Source organism: Talpa europaea (assembly GCF_964194135.1).
Source record: "Talpa europaea genome assembly, chromosome: 15".
Classification (NCBI taxonomy): domain Eukaryota; kingdom Metazoa; phylum Chordata; class Mammalia; order Eulipotyphla; family Talpidae; genus Talpa; species Talpa europaea.
This window is the reverse complement of record NC_140083.1, coordinates 62,777,822-62,795,285: the sequence shown is the minus strand read 5'-3', so window position 1 is coordinate 62,795,285 and position 17,464 is coordinate 62,777,822. Positions and strand designations below refer to the sequence as shown.

General features: G+C 44.5%; 1 protein-coding gene across 1 annotated transcript; it reads right to left on the bottom strand.

Annotated features, from left to right (window-relative positions):
* Positions 1 to 5,442: 5,442 nt before the first annotated feature.
* On the bottom strand, positions 5,443 to 17,124 carry MANSC1 (MANSC domain containing 1; the record flags this gene model as incomplete). Its single annotated transcript, XM_084256027.1, has 3 exons — positions 5,443 to 6,338; positions 14,235 to 14,375; positions 16,902 to 17,124. 3 exons carry the CDS (start codon positions 17,122 to 17,124, stop codon positions 5,443 to 5,445), a joined length of 1,260 nt encoding a protein of 419 aa, XP_084112153.1.
* Between the last annotated feature and the right edge of the window lie 340 nt (positions 17,125 to 17,464).

The window sequence follows — 17,464 nt, the reverse complement described above, 5'->3', positions numbered from 1 at the left end:
CACAGAGCACTGGATAAAATTGCTGAATCGGTTGGTTGGAGCTCTGGGTTTTAGGTTTTAGTTTTCACTGTTTTTTACTAACCAACGTCATCGGTTGAGGACAAATAACTGAGATGCTGAGTCTTGTTTGACTATAAAAGTTTTCTAAAATGTACCTTAATGTGAAAATTAACCAAAAATATTAACAGCATAAGCAAGATACTGTCCATTCACCCTCTGTAGGCAGGGAAACATACTGCCTCAACTCTTACGAAAGACACAAAATCAAAATGCTTTCTCCTGCTTCCTACGCACAGGCTCTTCATTAAAGTAAGCATACATGGGGATTGGATCCATTCTACTAAAAATGCATAGACATAGGGTCTTGATTGGATTTTTTTCTTCATGATACAGAAGCTGTTGCCTGCGTCATCATTACTGCCCATCACCAAAAGGGCTGAACTTCAACAGACAGGTTTTAAAATTCACTCCTGGGGGCCTCCCTGGTGGCGCAGCGGGTTGAGCGCAGTGCTGTGAAGCTGTCCACAGCCTTTGCAGTGCCGGTTCGATTCACGGGTGGCCAGGGAGATACCCACATGGTGCGGCAGACCTCTCCTGCCTTGCCCGCTGCTCTCCTCAGCAGTGTATTTTGTCAGTCTGCCTATTCTGCTCCCCACTCTGTCTCTGGTAAATCCTCTCACTCTCCCGTGCCTCTGGCCTGTACCCCAGCTCTTGTATAAAAATAAATAAATCTTAAAAAAAAATTCACTCTTGGTCATTTATTGAGTGTGTACTGTGCACCAGAGAAACTATTAAGCTGGGGAGGAACACTGGTCAATAATATACCATAGTCGAGTGGTGGGATATGTAAGCTGATGCCTTAGAAGATGCCATAGAAGATTCTTGCTAATGGTATGAGTCAAGAATGTGATAGAAACTGGGGGGATCTGAGCAGACTGTGTGGGTGATGGTTATGCTGTCTGAAGGAGTGGAAAGTGGCCCAGTGAAGAAGGGAAAGTGTCTAGTATGTTTGAGAAAGAGCAAGAAGGGTTGAGTAGTTGTAGCTGGGGGTTTTGTGGGAGGGCGGCAGATAGGAGGACAGTTGTTAGGTTGAGCCAGGGACTGGGGATCCTTGTTACACTATGCTCAATTAAGGAGGCACCGACGTACAGTGTACCACAAACTATGTGTGTTGTGCTTCTAAGGTACCTGGAGCTAGCGGTCGTATAGAGAGGGTATATAACTTGGGAGTAGAGTAAGGAGGAACCAGTTAGGGAGACCAAACTGGAGGTAGCTGTGGAAGGGGCGACTTTGAGAAGCATTTTTGAAAGAGAATTGACAATACTTGGTAAACACTGGATGTAAAGGAAAAGGGAGAGAAGAACACTGAAGTTGCTCAATAGAAACACAAAAATAGGATGGGGCCTCCAGTTCAGTGTGCCCCAGGTCTTGGCCCCTGTGGTCAGTGACCTAAGAAGATGACTGGCAGTCAGTCCGTGGCTGAGAAAGTGGGTGCAGTCTACCCCAAAATGTGACCACTGATGTCTCTGTTTCCCTGAACACCATTTAAATAACCACCATTTAAAAGCTGTTACCAGGCCTCCTGGTGGCGCAGGGGTTAAGTCTCAGTGCTATCAAGCTATCGCCAGCCACTGCGGCAAGAGTTTGATCAAGAGTTTGATCCTTCGTCAGAGAGCTGACCTACATGGCACAGCAGACTTCTCCTGTCTCCCTGCTGCTCCCCTCAGCAGTGTATTTCAGTCAATCCACCTGTTCTGCTCCCCACTCTGTCTCTGGTGAATCTTCTCACCCCCCACACAACTCTGGTCTGCATCCCAGCTCTTGTATGCATAAATAAATCTTAAAAAAAAAAAAAGAAGAGGGCCTCCCCTGGTGGTGCAGGCGGTTTAGAGCGGCACTGTGAAGCTGTCCGCAGCCTCTGCAGCATAGGTTCTATCCTCTCCGGCCAGTGAGAAACCCACACAAGGGGTTAAGATGCAACTTATGAAGCTAACCGCAGCCACTGCAAGCACCAGTTCAATCCCCCGCCAGGGAGGAACCCACATGGTGCAGCAGGCCTCTCCTGACTCACCTGCTGCTCCCCTCAGCAGTGTATTTCAGTCTGCCTGTTATGTTTCCCACTGTCTCTGGTGAATCCTTTCACCCCAACACCTCTGGCCTGTACCCCAGCTCTTGTATGCATAAAAATAAAAATAAATCTTTTTAAAAAAAGAAGAAGAGCCAGCAAAGAATCTGATACTTCCAACCTCTAACAAATGAGACAAAAGTAGGACTGGGCAGTTTCGAACCCAAAAGTTGGAAGGATGCTCCCTTACACCAGGACCATTGAGAAAGAACATACTAGGCGTATTTAACCAAGTGAATATCTCATTGGTGGAATATGAGGAAAAGCTATTTGGAGCTGCGGGTATCTTCCTAGTGATTTCATTCATTCTTAACTATCACCTTCCCATCCCACAAACCAGGGGGCTCATAATTCAATTCACCTTGTTTAAAAGGTTGGCCAGGTCAGTCACTGTTAAATTAGTTAGATGGAAGCAAATGCCTGCTTCTTCCTGGTCCCAATCCCCCGCCAGTGGGGTAATAAGCAGAGAGAGCTGTGAGAATACTTCTTTCGCCCAGCTGTCCACTATAGTCTATGTCCACGGTCACCGGCTGTGTGGACCTACAGCATCTCTAGTCTGAACTTGGCCGCCCATCTGGGCTCCTAACATGTTTCTCTATTACACTGTAGGGTAAAGAAAATGTCAGGTTTTTCTGCCCTCCCGCCATCAGGATAGATGACGGATTTGCGGTCCTGAATGCATGACTGATGGCGGGCACCTGGAGGAGGGTGTGGGCATAGGCACATGGGATTCACCTGGGCTGAGACTGTGCTTTTAAGGGCGGTGTCACGGGGACGCCAGCAGCAGCAGCAGAAGCCAAAAGAAGCAGAAAGAGAAGCAGAGAAGGCCAGAGAGCCCAGATAGAGTGAAGACTTGCTGGGGGCTGGGAGGCCTGCCAGCCCCCCAGCCCCCCAGCACCCCTGCCTGCCGTATGCCTGGTGAACCCCAATAAAAGACCTGCAAAAACCACTGAGGACTCTGACTACTCCTTTACCTGGTCTGCTGGATATTAGAAAACCTGGCCCGTGTCCTGTCCAGCCTCTACACACACACAGACTGTAAGCAGGTAGACAGAGCTATAGGGGAAGCAGGGAGAAGCTTGTATAAGTGTTAGGGGGAAAAGGATGTCCTGAGCTAAATCCATACAGGCTTTGTGGACTCCACCCCCACTCCAGACCAAAGCCAAAAGACATTGGGAGAGACAAATCCCATCACCACCAAAGGGAAGGTTGCTGGAACCTGAGGGTGGGGTTAAGCAGCCAGGTTTGGTATAAAACCAGACACATGGGCTTTGGTGGTGGGGGGTTCCCTTTTTTGGCTATCCACCAGCTCGCAGCTCTGAGAGTGCCTTTGGATTTCCAGGTCGGCTGATTGAGTAGGACGCATTAAAGACTTTATTTCCCTATTTTCTCCCTGAGTTGTACATTTCCTCATTTCCCTTTCCCTTGTAAATACACCTTTTATTAACCTTTTGTGTGTGCCTGTAGTGGAGTATAAATAAGTCCCTTTTAAGTGCGGGTGAGGACCCACAGCCGGGCAACCTGTTTTATATCGGGGCTGCTCCGTAACATAAGCACCCACAGAAAGCTGTGTTTCCACTCTCCGGCTCCATTAACCAAGAGGATTTGCTTACTAATCTGATTCTGGCCTCCGTGAATATTCAATAAATACTTGTTAAATTAAATTGATTCAAAGTTGTATTTATTCAACCTACTTAAAGCTTATGTAACCCCCTTGGAGATTTGTGTCATGCTGTTAAGTTGGAAAATATATGAAAAGTTGTATTTTCAATAGTTGAACTTTCCTCTTAATGAGTTTTATGAGCTTAGTCTAAACTGGGGGGAAGGAGGAGAGGGTTCCACAAGAGGAGACTAGGAGAAGAAAGTGAGGAGGAAAGAGAAAAGCCTATTTCTATCCTTTCTACATCTGTCCTCCCTGCCATACTTATTAGCCAGCTACTGCCCTCTAGCGCTCACTGTATAAAGTGCTCATGTGAATTTCAATTTTTACTTTTGTTTTTTTAAGATTTATTTATTTATGCATATAAGAGCTGGGGGTATAGCCCAGAGGTGCAGGGGGGTGAGAGGATTCACCAGAGACAGAGTGGCCAACAGAACAGGCAGATTGATCGAAGTACACTGCTGAGGGGAGCAGCGGGTGAGTCAGGAGAGGTCGGCTGCACCATGTGGGTAGCTCCCTGGCCTGCGGCCGGGGATCGAACTCGTGCTGCAGAGGCTGTGGCCTGCTTCATAGTGCTGTGCTTAACCCCTTGCACCACCAGGGAGGCCCTCAATTTTTACCTTTAAGAACCCTGGGGATTAAGGCAGACATCCAACTTCTTGTTGTGTAGATAAGCAAATTGAGGTCCAGAGAGGTGAGGTGTCAAATCAACGGCAGCCTCCCCGGCATTATCCCAATGTAGCTTGTCTGGCAAACTCTCTTTATTAAAAGCATTTCTCAAGAATTTCAATAAGTAATCAACAAGTTACCACATACTAATTTCATACTATAGGTGCTATATAATATTTCCTATGTTATTCCAAATTAAGCTAATATCAACTGTTGAGTAAGTTAAGGATTTATAAATGACACTGTTACATTTTAAATTTAGCAAAGTTTAGGAAATGCCTATATTCCTTTTTTTTAAGACAAAAAAAAAAAAAGTTAACTAGAACCAACCCAAAGGCGATTTGGCTGTATATCAGAACTGACTTATCGTCCTCATGTAGGCCTGAGATTCAGTTAAAATTCTCCCAAAGGAACCTCTTCACTCAGTGACGGGAAGAGGAGGAGGCTGTCATTTTAACTTGGGACACATATTTTCATCACTTAATCATTTTGCTGGTGGGAATAAAATGAAACTTGTCCAGCAGGACATGCCCGTTAAGAACATTATTGAGTAACAAAAGATTTATTCAAACGTTTAATTGGAAGGAAATACATCTGGAAGAAGTTTTGTTGGAATTCATATAAAAAGGAAAGTAAATTCATTAGAATTCATATCATAAACAGTTGATTCTATCTGGAACCAGAAATATCAAGGAACTTAAATCTGGAAACCCTAGCCCCCCCCCCCCCTTTTTTTTTCAAAGAGCCACTCATTTTCCAATTTATATGGCAATTGTACTTTATTACTTTAGGAGAGTTTTGCTTTCAGCAGATGATTCAAATTAACTAATTTGCTTCCTCTTCCTCCACCTCCTCAAAAAAAGGGGAGAGGGAAGGGGTACTTGTCTGTCTTCAAAATACTTCAACAGCCCTGCTGAGAATGGAGGTCAGCAGAAATTCACTGTGTTTGGGCTGCTAGTTCTAAATGAGCTGAGTCCTTGTTTTACCCCTAGATATCAACGTAGATCCCATTGATCAGATAATCAAGTCTGGAGTAGCGCTTCCTGCGGAGGGATTCTAGGAGCATTCTGCCCAAGAGGGCCAGACCTATGGCCAGGAAGAGAACCCCGAATAGCAGGCTCCCAATGAGAAGCCACTTCTCCAGAGGAAGGCCAAACTGACCTTCCAGAATGCTGCTCCGCAAGGAACCTCTGAGAACGTCCCCATCTTCCCTGGAAGCAGTTTTCTTCACAGCAGAAGGAGCTCCATTTGATACATTTGACAAAGGAGGAGGAGCAGCCTCAGGGGCATTCCCTGCGCTCACCGGGAGACTGGAGGTTTCTGTCAAGGGCACCGATTCTGGGGGGCTTTTCGAGTCTGTAGGCCCCTGCAAGGTGGTAGTTGGAACTGCTGTTGTTGTCACACTAATCTGGGTTGTAACCATTGCGTGTCGCAAAAGTGTGGAAATGAGGGCAGTGGATGGCTGGGTGGTGACCGTTGTGACAGGTAGAGATGTGCTGGCCACCTGTGGTTGAATCACAGAAGGTATCACTGAAGCATTGGTGGAGGGGAGAGCTGCAGGCTCAGAAGTGGCAGAGGGGGTGTGTGGAGCAGCAGTAGCCATGATATTGGGGAGTGTGGTCACATTTCCAGGCAGCAGAGAAGCTGTTTTTTGTTCTGGGAGAAATTGTGAACTCTGAGAATGGCCCTTTTCTTCATAAACAGGGAACTGTGTGCTCACTTGCTGCATCTCAAGTATTGTCTCCAAGTGATCTGAGGATCCAAACTTCCCAGGAAACACATCTCCCTGAGAGGAATCAGTGGGCTTTGAAGAGCCCCCCAGAGGAGGGGGTGTGGGGGTGACAGCTGGTGGCCACACATCAGTTCTGGCCAAAGATGGAAACTCTGCAAACATTAAGAAAAGGAGGACGTGAATATTCCCCTGCTAAGGTAGATTACAAAATACACACAGATCAGCTTGTTTAATAGGCCCCCAAACGGCTGATACTTGATATTTCACTGAAACTTCTGCAAAATGGAAAAATACAGATTGTTAAGTGGGAACTGGATGATGCCGCCTCTCTGCCAGATGCTGTGGGCTATTTCCAGAGTGATGGGACCAAGGAAAAGGAATTCGTGGAAGAGGACCAGCTAATTAAGGAACAGTGGGAGGCCCGGCAGAGAGGATAAGAGGAGCTCAGCCTGAGCAGGTTAGGAAGATGGCAACATTGAAGGAGTCAAGGTCAGGGTGGAAGGCTGGGTGAGGGCACCAGTCAGGAAGAGGACTGGCAAGGAGGAGGCTGGTATGGGGACGAAACCCAGTGTCCACTGGGACAACTGGGAAGCAGACAGCCACCAGAAGAGATGGGGGTGTGTGGCAAAAACAATACCAGTGTGGGGAGACCTTGGCCCAGTGTGGGGAGGAGCAGAAGCCTGGGGTGGGGGGTTGCCCGGGCACACTCCCCCCCACCAAGGGTCTGGTCTCCCTAAGGGCACTAAGCCAGGGCTGAGAGGAAGATGAAGATGTTTCAGTATCACAATAAGGGGAGGGAGGCAATCTGGGAGATTTTATTTAGACTCTGAAAGATTAAAATTTTAGAACCAGAGTCTTAGGTTCTGAAGACCATGGTGTCGCTATGTGCAATCCGAAAGGGATGGTTACTGGTGTAAAGAGGAGAAGTCACAGTGTCTGTTCATGAGAGGAACCAGCCTTGGAGCTTCCTCAGATTGGAGGACTTTTTTTTTTTTAATCACTGCAGAAAACCTGGAAAGAAGTCAAGGGATTACCTAACATTTATTATCTGGCATCACCCCTGTCCCCTTGCCTTGTCTTCTGCAGCTCCCTTGGGTGCAGGTTCTAAATGAGCCTTACTCCCCTCTCTCCTCGCAGACAGATCCAGACACAGCCTCAGCTTTGTGCCATCTGTGACTGCCCTGAAAGTGTCACCCCTACGTTCTCTAGAACGGCCACTGACACAGCCACATCTATTCCACCGACACCAGCCACTGCTCATTCATCTCAGGCCCTGGGGTAATTGGGGGTCCACAAACATAGGGCCCCAAGGGCCACATCTAACCTGCCACCACCTTTGTATGACTTGTAAAATAAGAACAGTTTCCACCTTTTGAAATGGTTGGAAAAACAAAACAGTATTTTGTGACACGTGAAAATTACATGAAATTATATGGACACAAGTGTGTCCATCCATAAAGTTTTACTGACACACAACCACACACACCTTGGTTTATATATTGCCCAGGTGAAATAGGTAAAAGTCTAAAAAACATATTCTTTGGCCCCTGATGGTTTGTGGACGCCTGCCCTAGGATCTAGTCCTCTCTGCTAAAAGCGGATTGAAATGCCTGGTGTGCCTCTTTCCACCACCAACGCTGAAGAAGAGTTTCTGCTGGAGGTGATAGTGCGTTCATACACAAAGCATCACCAGGAGATAAACAGCATCTATAGTCTTAGTTAAGATCAGAGATTTTAGGGACCTCCCTGGTGGCTCAGGTGGTTGAGCACAGAGCTGTGAAGCTGTCGCAGCCTCTGCAGCACCGGTTCCATCCTGGCCGGCCAAGGAGATACCCACATGGCCTGGCAGACCTCTCCTGTCTCACCCACTGCTCCCTTCAGCAGTGTATTTTGGTCCTTTTGCCTGTTCTGCTCTCCGCTCTGTCTCTGGTGAATCCTCTCACCCTCCCGCACATCTGGCCTGTACCCCGGTTCTTATATACATAAATAAATAAATAAATAAATAAATCTTTAAAAAAAATCAGAGACTTTAAAAATAGGACTCAACATATATATTTTTAATTTTTCAAAGATTTATTTATTTATGCATAAAAGAGCTGGGGTACAGGCCTGAGAGGCAGGGTTGGGGGGTGAGAGGATTCACCGGAGACAGAGTGAGGAGCAGAACAGGCAGATTGACTGAAGCACACCGCTGCGGGGAGCAGCAGGCAAGACAGGAGAGGTCCCCTCACCATGTGGGTTGCTCCCTGGCTGGCTGGGGATTGCGGATTGCTTCATAGTGTGGTGCTTAACTCCTTGTGCCACCAGGGAGGCCCAACATATTTCATTTTAAAGTTAAGAATGACAGTTTTAGTAAATGTCCTGTGAAGTGTGAGGGCAGAACTTAAATAAGGGCGATGATAAGACTGACAAAAACAACTGTTTTGTTTCTCAGGAATGCAAGCTCACAAAGCAAAGGGAAGGTCAGTCCCACTTCTTGATAAGATTGGTCTATTGGCAAAGCTCCTAGAAGAGGCGGCTCCTTCACACCTGCTCCGTGGACCCCACCCCCTGATGTTTGCAGTTGGGGTGCGGTACTTTCTCTAGGCCACTGCAAGTATAAGCCACAGAGGTGGCTGGGAAACAGCCCCCTGCCCTCAACCCCCTTTCTGAGTTACATTTTAAGTGACTTCACAGAGTGAAAAAACTTAGAGGCTGACTATAATTTGGAAACTGGCTGAGTAACCAGATTCCTAGTTTTTTTCTACTTCTGAATTCCCTAATTCTTGTCTTTGGTAGGAGCGACTTAGCACAAAGCTGCAAAAATAAATAAGGCGGAGCTGCAATGGTTGGTTAGAATGAGTAAGAGTGCCCTGCCATCTCTCATGCTCGCACTCTGTAAATATTAATCAGTTATAGGAAACAGAGCTTGCCTGGAAAGAAACCATTCAACAGATACCTATTTAATTTCACTCCAAACAGGAGGCACAGATAATTTATTTTTATGGGGTCATTTTAGTCCATCAGCATGAGCAGTTTCAAAAGATGAATGACAAACACAACTTGTAAATATCCTGTAGACATAAACAGTCACTGCACACATGCCCAGGGTGGATGCCCCCTAGCCCCTGGATGGTAATCTACCTGCGCTGGACTGATGGCGCCCCCTGCTGGCCTCCACAGGAACTGTTCAATTCTATCACTTCTTTACCTTCATAGTTGTCCTTAAAAGGTTTGTGCAGGTGGCCAAGTTCCCTTTTCTCCCATTTTCATTGAAGAGAATCATTACCACGTATTCCCTCTTCTTTTTTCTCAAAATTTATTGATCTAGCAATTGTTTACATAGCTATATAATTTTGAGAGTACAACTTTGCACTTGCCTCTCTCGCCCTCCACCAAACTCCAGTGCCAATATCCTATCATATTTCCTTCCCTTTCTCCCTCCACTCAGCCTCTCTGGTAACCAGCACACATTTCAGATTCTGTGAATTACACCTGTTGTGTTTTGTCAGTTTGTTTTCTCTGGTTATTTATACTCAGCACGTGAGAAAAATATTGGGTCACCATTTTTCACTTTTGGCTTTTGCACTTGACATAATCAGCTCAAGATCTATCCTCTTTGTCTCGAAAGGCACTATGACATCATTTTTGACAGCTGAGTAGTATTCCACTGTCACACTCACTTTTATACATGCAGCATAAAAGCAATGTTACAGATGTATTATGAATATTATAAAACAAACTCAACTAAAATTTCTACCCTGTCCCAGCAACTATGAACATTTCTGTCTACTTTATAGATGATATTTTTTCATGTAATTGAAAAAAAATACCTGGGTGTTTTTAGCCTGAGATGTAGGGGGTTTTGTTTATTTCTACACCGTACACTTACTTTTTTAGTGTCTGCACTGTACTCCCTAGAGTGGATCCATCATACTTGCTAGCCCAACCAATCATGGACAACTAGACACATATGCTGCTGCTAGTTAGTCATGTCTTAAGCTAATTATTCAATAAAAAGCTTCACACCAGTAGCTTTTCTGGTTTCAGTGTTGTCTCTTTAGTATAGATTTGATGGAAATGGAATTACTGGATTAAATCATTTTTTATCGCTTTACTATTCTGCCTTAACTGTGAGCTAGGTGATTGACACAGGGAATGAATACTGAGAGTGGAAGAAAGGACAGGATGAAGATGAAGCAGTGAGAAGGGGTAACTGAGGTGTGGTGGTCAGTTTCCATGTGATGGGGCTCCAGCGGGAGAAGAATAAATGTCCCAATCAGCACCTTGAATCCAGATCTCACTTTGGACATTCAGAGTAGGATATCTGCTCCCAGGCCTCTGCAATGTTCTCGAGATCAAGAAGAACAGGAAGAAGTCCTACCTACACCACGCAGGAGGTCCCCATGTTCTCAGTCAAGACTGTATGCACACAGGGGTCTCCCTGGTGGCACAAGAGGTTAAGCGTCAGCACTATGAAGTTATCCGCAGCCACTGCAGCATGAGTTCAATCCCCGGCCAGGGAGCTACCCACATGTTGCAGCAGACCTCTCCTGACTCGCCCACTGCTCCCCTCAGCAGTGTATTTCAGTAGATGCACCTGTTGTGCTCCCCACTATCTCTGGTGAATCCTCTCACAGCCCACACATCTGGCTTACACCCCAGCTCTTGCATGCATAAATAAATACATCTTTTATAAAAAAAAGACTATATGTACACAGACACAGATGTGAAGGAGCCACACAGATCAAGGTCAGCCACCCTGGCTGCAGAAACCCAGGAAGCACAGAAGGGCCAGACATTGTTCATGCAAGGTCAGGTCTAGAATGTTCTGAATGCCTAATTTGTTCTGAGTTATAGTCTTTTAAAAATCACTTTTAATTGTGGCAAAATACATTTACACTTTACCACTAACTGTTTCAAAGTGCCCAGTTGAACAGCACTGAGTATAATTAACTGTGTTGTGTAAACATCGCTCCACCCAGTGCCTGAAGTTTTTGTCTTGCAAAGCTGGACTTTGTATCTCATGGGGCCCTCATTTTATACTTGGGCTCACCTCATTATTTAAGAGACACTTATACAAATAGTTTGTGGTTCCTGCTTCTGTTTAAAGGAATGTCTGATCCATCAGATTTTCCTGGCTGACGAAAAAAACTCAAACACAGTCTCACCCAGGGGACAAAGCAGAGTCAGTGCCCAGCTGTCCAAGGCAATATCTATTCCCAAATGGACCTCACATTGAATGAAGAGAGAACCCTTGATTGTAATCCACCTCCCACCCCTAAAACTGCTTCTCCTCAAATCTTCCCTAGCTCAGTAAGTTGTGCCACCTATACTGATGTTCAAGTTGAAAATCAGGACTTAGTCCTGCCAAGACTACTGGAACAGGGTGGTCCCAGGGAAAGGGGAGGTTCCAGGTTCCCTGCAGGGATGAGAAACTAGAGAAGACATGGAGAAGGAAGAAAGGAAGGAAACCAAGGAGACCTGGAGGAGGAACATGCAGCAGAGAGACTTGTGAAGAAGCTGCATTGCTTCTTGGCCTTGGACTTGTACCAGGGACTTGGGGGCATGGAAGGAGACACTTGAAACAGATGTGGGTGAGAGAAACCCGGGGGGTGGGGACTGACAATGGCAGCCTTTATCTTAATTTTGATTTTTCTGTTTTCCTTCCAGACTGGTCTAGCCCCTTCTGCCCCTTCCTAACAGGCCACACCAGAAAGCATCAGAAGGTAGCTTGTGGCCTCAGTGGCTCTGCTTTGGGCCAACCCTATTTGGTTGGACATTTACCCATGAGGGGATGGGTAATTTTGGGTGTTTAATTGAAAACTATATTCTTTTTCTCTTTATTGCACACTAATTATTTTCTATTGAGGGTCTTACACAATGGATTATGTTTTGTCTTGATATGGCAAATGGCAGAACCCATTTAGGGTGTGCAGGTTTGGGGGGTCTGAGGGTACCCTTCACCCTGCCCTATAACATTTACCTCTGCAGAAACCATGTCTACTTCTCCCCAACTCTTCTACCACCTCCCGGGCCACAGGCTAAAGGCTTTCCCAGATTTAGCCCTGCCTCCTACCCTGTCTTTCCACGTCCGTCTTGCCTTATGTCACTGTCCACTGTCCATGTCCATACCCCAAACAGCAGCCCCCATGAGTTTTGAGACCTCACCTTTAAAACACCACACTACAAATATAAGAATAAAAACACCCAACACCACATTGCACCTCAGCTAGAAGACTTCCAATGCTTCACCATGACACATCTGAAATCAAACTCCCTACCTGGCTTACAAAGCTCAATGGGGTCTCCCATCTTTCTTCTTGCCAATAACTCTACATGGTTCACTCTGACTCAGCCAGCTGGGACTGGAGTGTTAGTGCTTCAAACACTCCAAACCATTCGGCCTAAAGATATGAGAGCAGGCTCTTTGCTCCATCTAGAAGGCCTTCCCACAGTCTTCTGACATCTGACTCTATGCGGATCTCAGTTGAGGGACTACTTCTTTTTTTTTTTTTTTTAATAGAGGCATGTTTATTTATTTATTTATTTGTTTGTTTTGTTTATACATGCACTGGGTACAGTCAGAAGCACGGGAGGGTGAGAGAATTCACCAGAGCCAGAGCGGGGAGCAGAGCAGGCAGAAGGACCAAAGTACACCGCTGAGAGGAGCAGCGGGCGGCAGGAGAGGTCTGCGCGCCATGTGGGACCCTCCTCCGATGGCCGGGGAGCAGCCGGGGATCGAACTGGTGCCACAGAGGCCACAGGCAGCTTCACAACCCAGCGCTCAACCGCTGCGCCACTGGGGAGGCCCTGAGGGACTACTTCTTAAGAATGCCTCCTCTGATCACCGACTTGAGCGGGTCTGCTCATTGATTTTCTATTACATTGTCTCAGCTCAATTCACAACATAGTGCTTGCAACTATATTTTTCTTGATTATTTCTTTATTATGGTTATTATCTTTCTTTCCTAAAATGCAATTTCCAGAAGAGAGAACCTTATTTTTCATGTTCACTGTGTATTCTGAGGGCATAAAAAGTGCTTGGCACATAAGAGATGCTAAATAATATTGGTTATCTTTTGAATAAATGAACAAACAGAATGTTTCCTTTTGTCAAGGATAAGACAAAAAAAGTCTTAAAAACTTAAGAGGAAATCTGATCTAGAAAGTATTTCATCTGGAAAAATGAATAAGCCCCAAATCTCACTAAGACATACTCAAATAATTATATTAATATCTTTTCAGTTGTCTTCTGTACTCTGCAAAAGTATGAAAGTTCCATGAGGAATGAGATTTTATTTCCAGTGCTTTGTATAGAATTTGGTGCATGGTAGCTTCTCAAGAAATATTTAATTTCCTGCCAGGTCTAAACAATAAAATCCAATGAGTTTGATTTTAGATGTGATTGACCCTAACTAGAATATTTTATCTTCACATGGTCTTAACTCTTTCAAAACAGTGACCCCCGAGTCCTCTATAGTTATTCTAGGGTTGCTGACATCATTCTAACAAGGTGTTTCAAAAAGGTCCCCACAAAAGATCTGGGTGCCTTTTCTATTACAAAGGTAGAAACAAAAGAAAAATGCTATCATTCAAAGCTTCCAATGGAAAAAATATTTGGTTTAGTAAATAAAATTGTAGTACATGAGATTTTTCTGATGTCCCTATCTGTGACCCCTTTGGGCAATTTTACTTGGACCTCTTGTGAAAAGTCTTTCATAAAAACCACATCCTTCCTTCAATAATCCCAATGTCAGGCCTCGCTGGTGGCACAAGGGGTTAAGACGCAGCACTATGAAGCTGTCCATAGTCACTGCAGCATGAGTTTGATCCTCAGCCATGGAGGTGACCCACATGGCTCAGCAGACCTCTCCTGACTCACCCGCTGCTCCCCTTAGCAGTAAATTTCAGTCAGTCTGCCTGTTCTGCTCCCCACTCTGTCTCTGGTGAATCCTCTCACCCCCAACACCTCTGGCCTGCACCTCCGTTCTCGTATGCATAAATAAATAAATCTTTAAAAAAAATAATCCCAATCTCAACAAGAAAAAGAACAATGTGTTCATTACCTCGGATTATCCTGTAAGTCCTAAGTCCCTTTGCTGGTTTCAGTGGACAGGCTTCCTCACTGGGACAGAAAAATAGGTAGCAATTGGGTTGTCTGGTAGTTTTCCGAGCGTCGAAGATCATCAAATTACATGCTTTGTTGCCTGCAACAAAAGGTTTCGTAAGCATTATTTTGAAATAGGACTTTCTAAAGAGTATGGCAAGCAGGAAGAACTCCGTTTATTCTGGGTGTCCAACACAAACACCTTTGTTCATGGCTTGCTGACCACTGAGTCATTTCCTTTTCCTTAGTTTAGTCACTAAAGCGATTTCTAAAGACACTGGATTTAACAATCTGAATGTGCGTAATTTTGGCAGAAGCAATTTTTAGCAGTCAATCTAATATCTTTAGATATAGACCTTCCATTTGCTACACAACCTGTTAGCATATACACAGGAATACTGACTGCAGTCCCTAATGATTCCTGAAGGCATCTCAGCCACCTCTGAAGCCGTGGGTGTGGTTTTTGTGGGTGCACTAGAATTTTTTTTATAGATTTATGTACTTATGCATACAAGAACTGGGGTGCAGACCAGAGGTATGGTGGGTGAGAGGATTCACCAAAGACAGAGTGGGGAACAGAACAGGCAGATTGACTGAAACACACTGCTGAGGGGAGCAGCGTGCAAGACAGGAGAGGTCTGCTGTGCCATGTGGGTCACTGCAATGGCCGGGGATCCAACTCGTGCCGCAGTGGCTGTGGACTGCGTCTTAACCCCTTGTGCAACCAGGGAGGCCCTACACTAGAAATTTAAATGCAATATCTGTAACTTCTGTATGTTACTTCTCTACGGAGTGTCCAAGAGCACACTGCCCGACTTGGAAAGACCCGTCTTTTCCATACTAATCCTTCATACTCTATGCCACCAGGGTGTCCTACAATTCAATTCTATTCCGACTCCATCAACCTAGACCTAGCGTCAGACCACACAGGTTACTCTCTCTTCTGCTCACTTCTCACTTGGCTACAAATTCATGTGTTCACAATCTCCAACCGCCATGGTTTTATTTAAATACATTTGATAAGTTGCTGGGACTCCTCCCAGACTCAGAAAATGCTATACTTACAATTGTAGTTCATTATCAAGGATATAACGAGCAGCCGAATGGAGAGATAACTGAGAGAGTTGGGAAGGGCTGATCTCACAGCCTTTGTCCCCATGGAGTTGATATGTGCTCTGTTCCTGGCACGTCATGTACTTCCCAACTTGGAAGCTCCCTGAACCAATGCTTTAAGGGGTTTTCTGGAGATTTCCTTACTCAGGCACAAGTGATGAAATTATCAGCCACTGGTGACTAAATTTATCACTTGAAAGTTGCAAGACTAATAAGCCTTGGTCTTTCTGGTGACCTGTCCCCAGAAGCTATCCGGATGTGTCTCCTTAGCATAAACTCAGGCAAGGTCAAAGGGATGTGTTATGAATAACAAAAGAAGCCTGATGCTTAGGAAATTCTAAGGATTTTTTAGGGACTTGGTGCCAGAAACAGGGAAGACTATATATCTCCATTTGTATTTATTACATAAACACATACTATTACATAAGTATACACTTATATAAATAAGTACTTAAATTTTGTTTAAATTTGTTTATCTTCAAAGGATTGAAATGTATTCAAGCACTTAATTTCTATTTCATGGTTTTATTTAAATACATTTAATCACTTGCATTCTTGCATATATTTAAGTTATTTAAACTATATCTATATTTTGATTACTATGCCACAACCATTATAAAAAAACAAAGGAAATAAAGATCTGAGAGAAAAGCTGATTTTTGTTGGCCAATAAGATCAGTAGGAATCACTGATCCATGCCCATCACTGTTTTACCTCTAGCACCCTAACAAAGCTTTATGTATTTGATCAATTTTGGGTTTTCTTCATTTTGAGAATCAGGTTGGGGTCATAAACATCCCCTGGAAAATGGCATCGGTTCACTGTTCAGTTCACGGGTTTGGAGTCTGAAATATGCAAAGGCCTGGTTCAAACAACAGCCTCAGCTTCCTTCTTTGTCATGCAAATGGATCAGACATAACAATGCAGTGAGCCCCTCAGAGTTCAAGATGCTACAGAAAATACCAGGACCAGGGGCAGCAGTTTCCTGGTCCCCTGACTCACCTGACTGCACCAGCTCTGGGAAGAGACATGAAATAAGGGTTTGTGCTTCTGCTTAAAAGTCAAATGTTCATTATCCAATGGCATGAACTGAGAACCTTACTTTTTGCCTCCATTCCATTCCTCTGTTTTTATATCCTGGGTGTTATCACACTGTATTCCAATATAAACATTTAATGTATTTGGCAACTAAGCATTTATGTATGTAATACCCTAGATGCCTGTTAGTTCTAACACTCAGTAGTTCTCAAACTTTCTCTAACCAGACACCTGAATGATATGCATACACGTACGCATGCATGCACACACACACGTGTACAAACATACACACTCATCAGTAACTTTGACACTGCTCAGGGGAGAGGAAAGCACACTTGTGGAATGTTCCCCCAGGTATTCTGTGACCCACCTTTTCATCCCATTGAGAATCACTAGTTAAAACTATTAGGCTATTCAACCAGCTACTTATATCACAAACACATGGAATAAAACTGACCCAGGGACTATCATTTACCTGATATGTTTGTAGCTGAACAGCAAGAGCTAATGCAGTCTTCTTGAGTTAATGTGTGTATGGGCTCACTGCCTCTGATTCCCTTAGGAAGAGATGACTGGATGTCGATGACGACATCTTCCAGGCTCTCAGTGGGACACTTCTGGCTGGTGGACAGCCTTAGTGTGAGGCAAAAAATAATTACAAACGTGTAAGTCAAGCTCTGTTCTTTCCAGAAGAACATTTTAACTTCTGTTTCGCCTTAGTCTTCAAAAGTCAAAAGTCCTCTGGTCTGAGCTTGGAGACAACTGCACAGATGGTGGAATTTCTCTCTAGAACAAAAATAGAAAATCATCAATGAGTTTTGTTTCCGTGAACAAATTGAGGGATGAAAGATTTTACTTCCTTCAAGGCAATGCAAATGGCTCACCATTTATAGAAGGACGGAAATAAACCAGTATTTTTAAATCCACTTCACTTTTAATAAAGATAAATTTTATTTAAAAATTGGCAAAGAGCTAACTGCCACAAACACATGCATTAACCCATACTTGAGCTTATAAAGGAAGTTTACAAACCAGTTG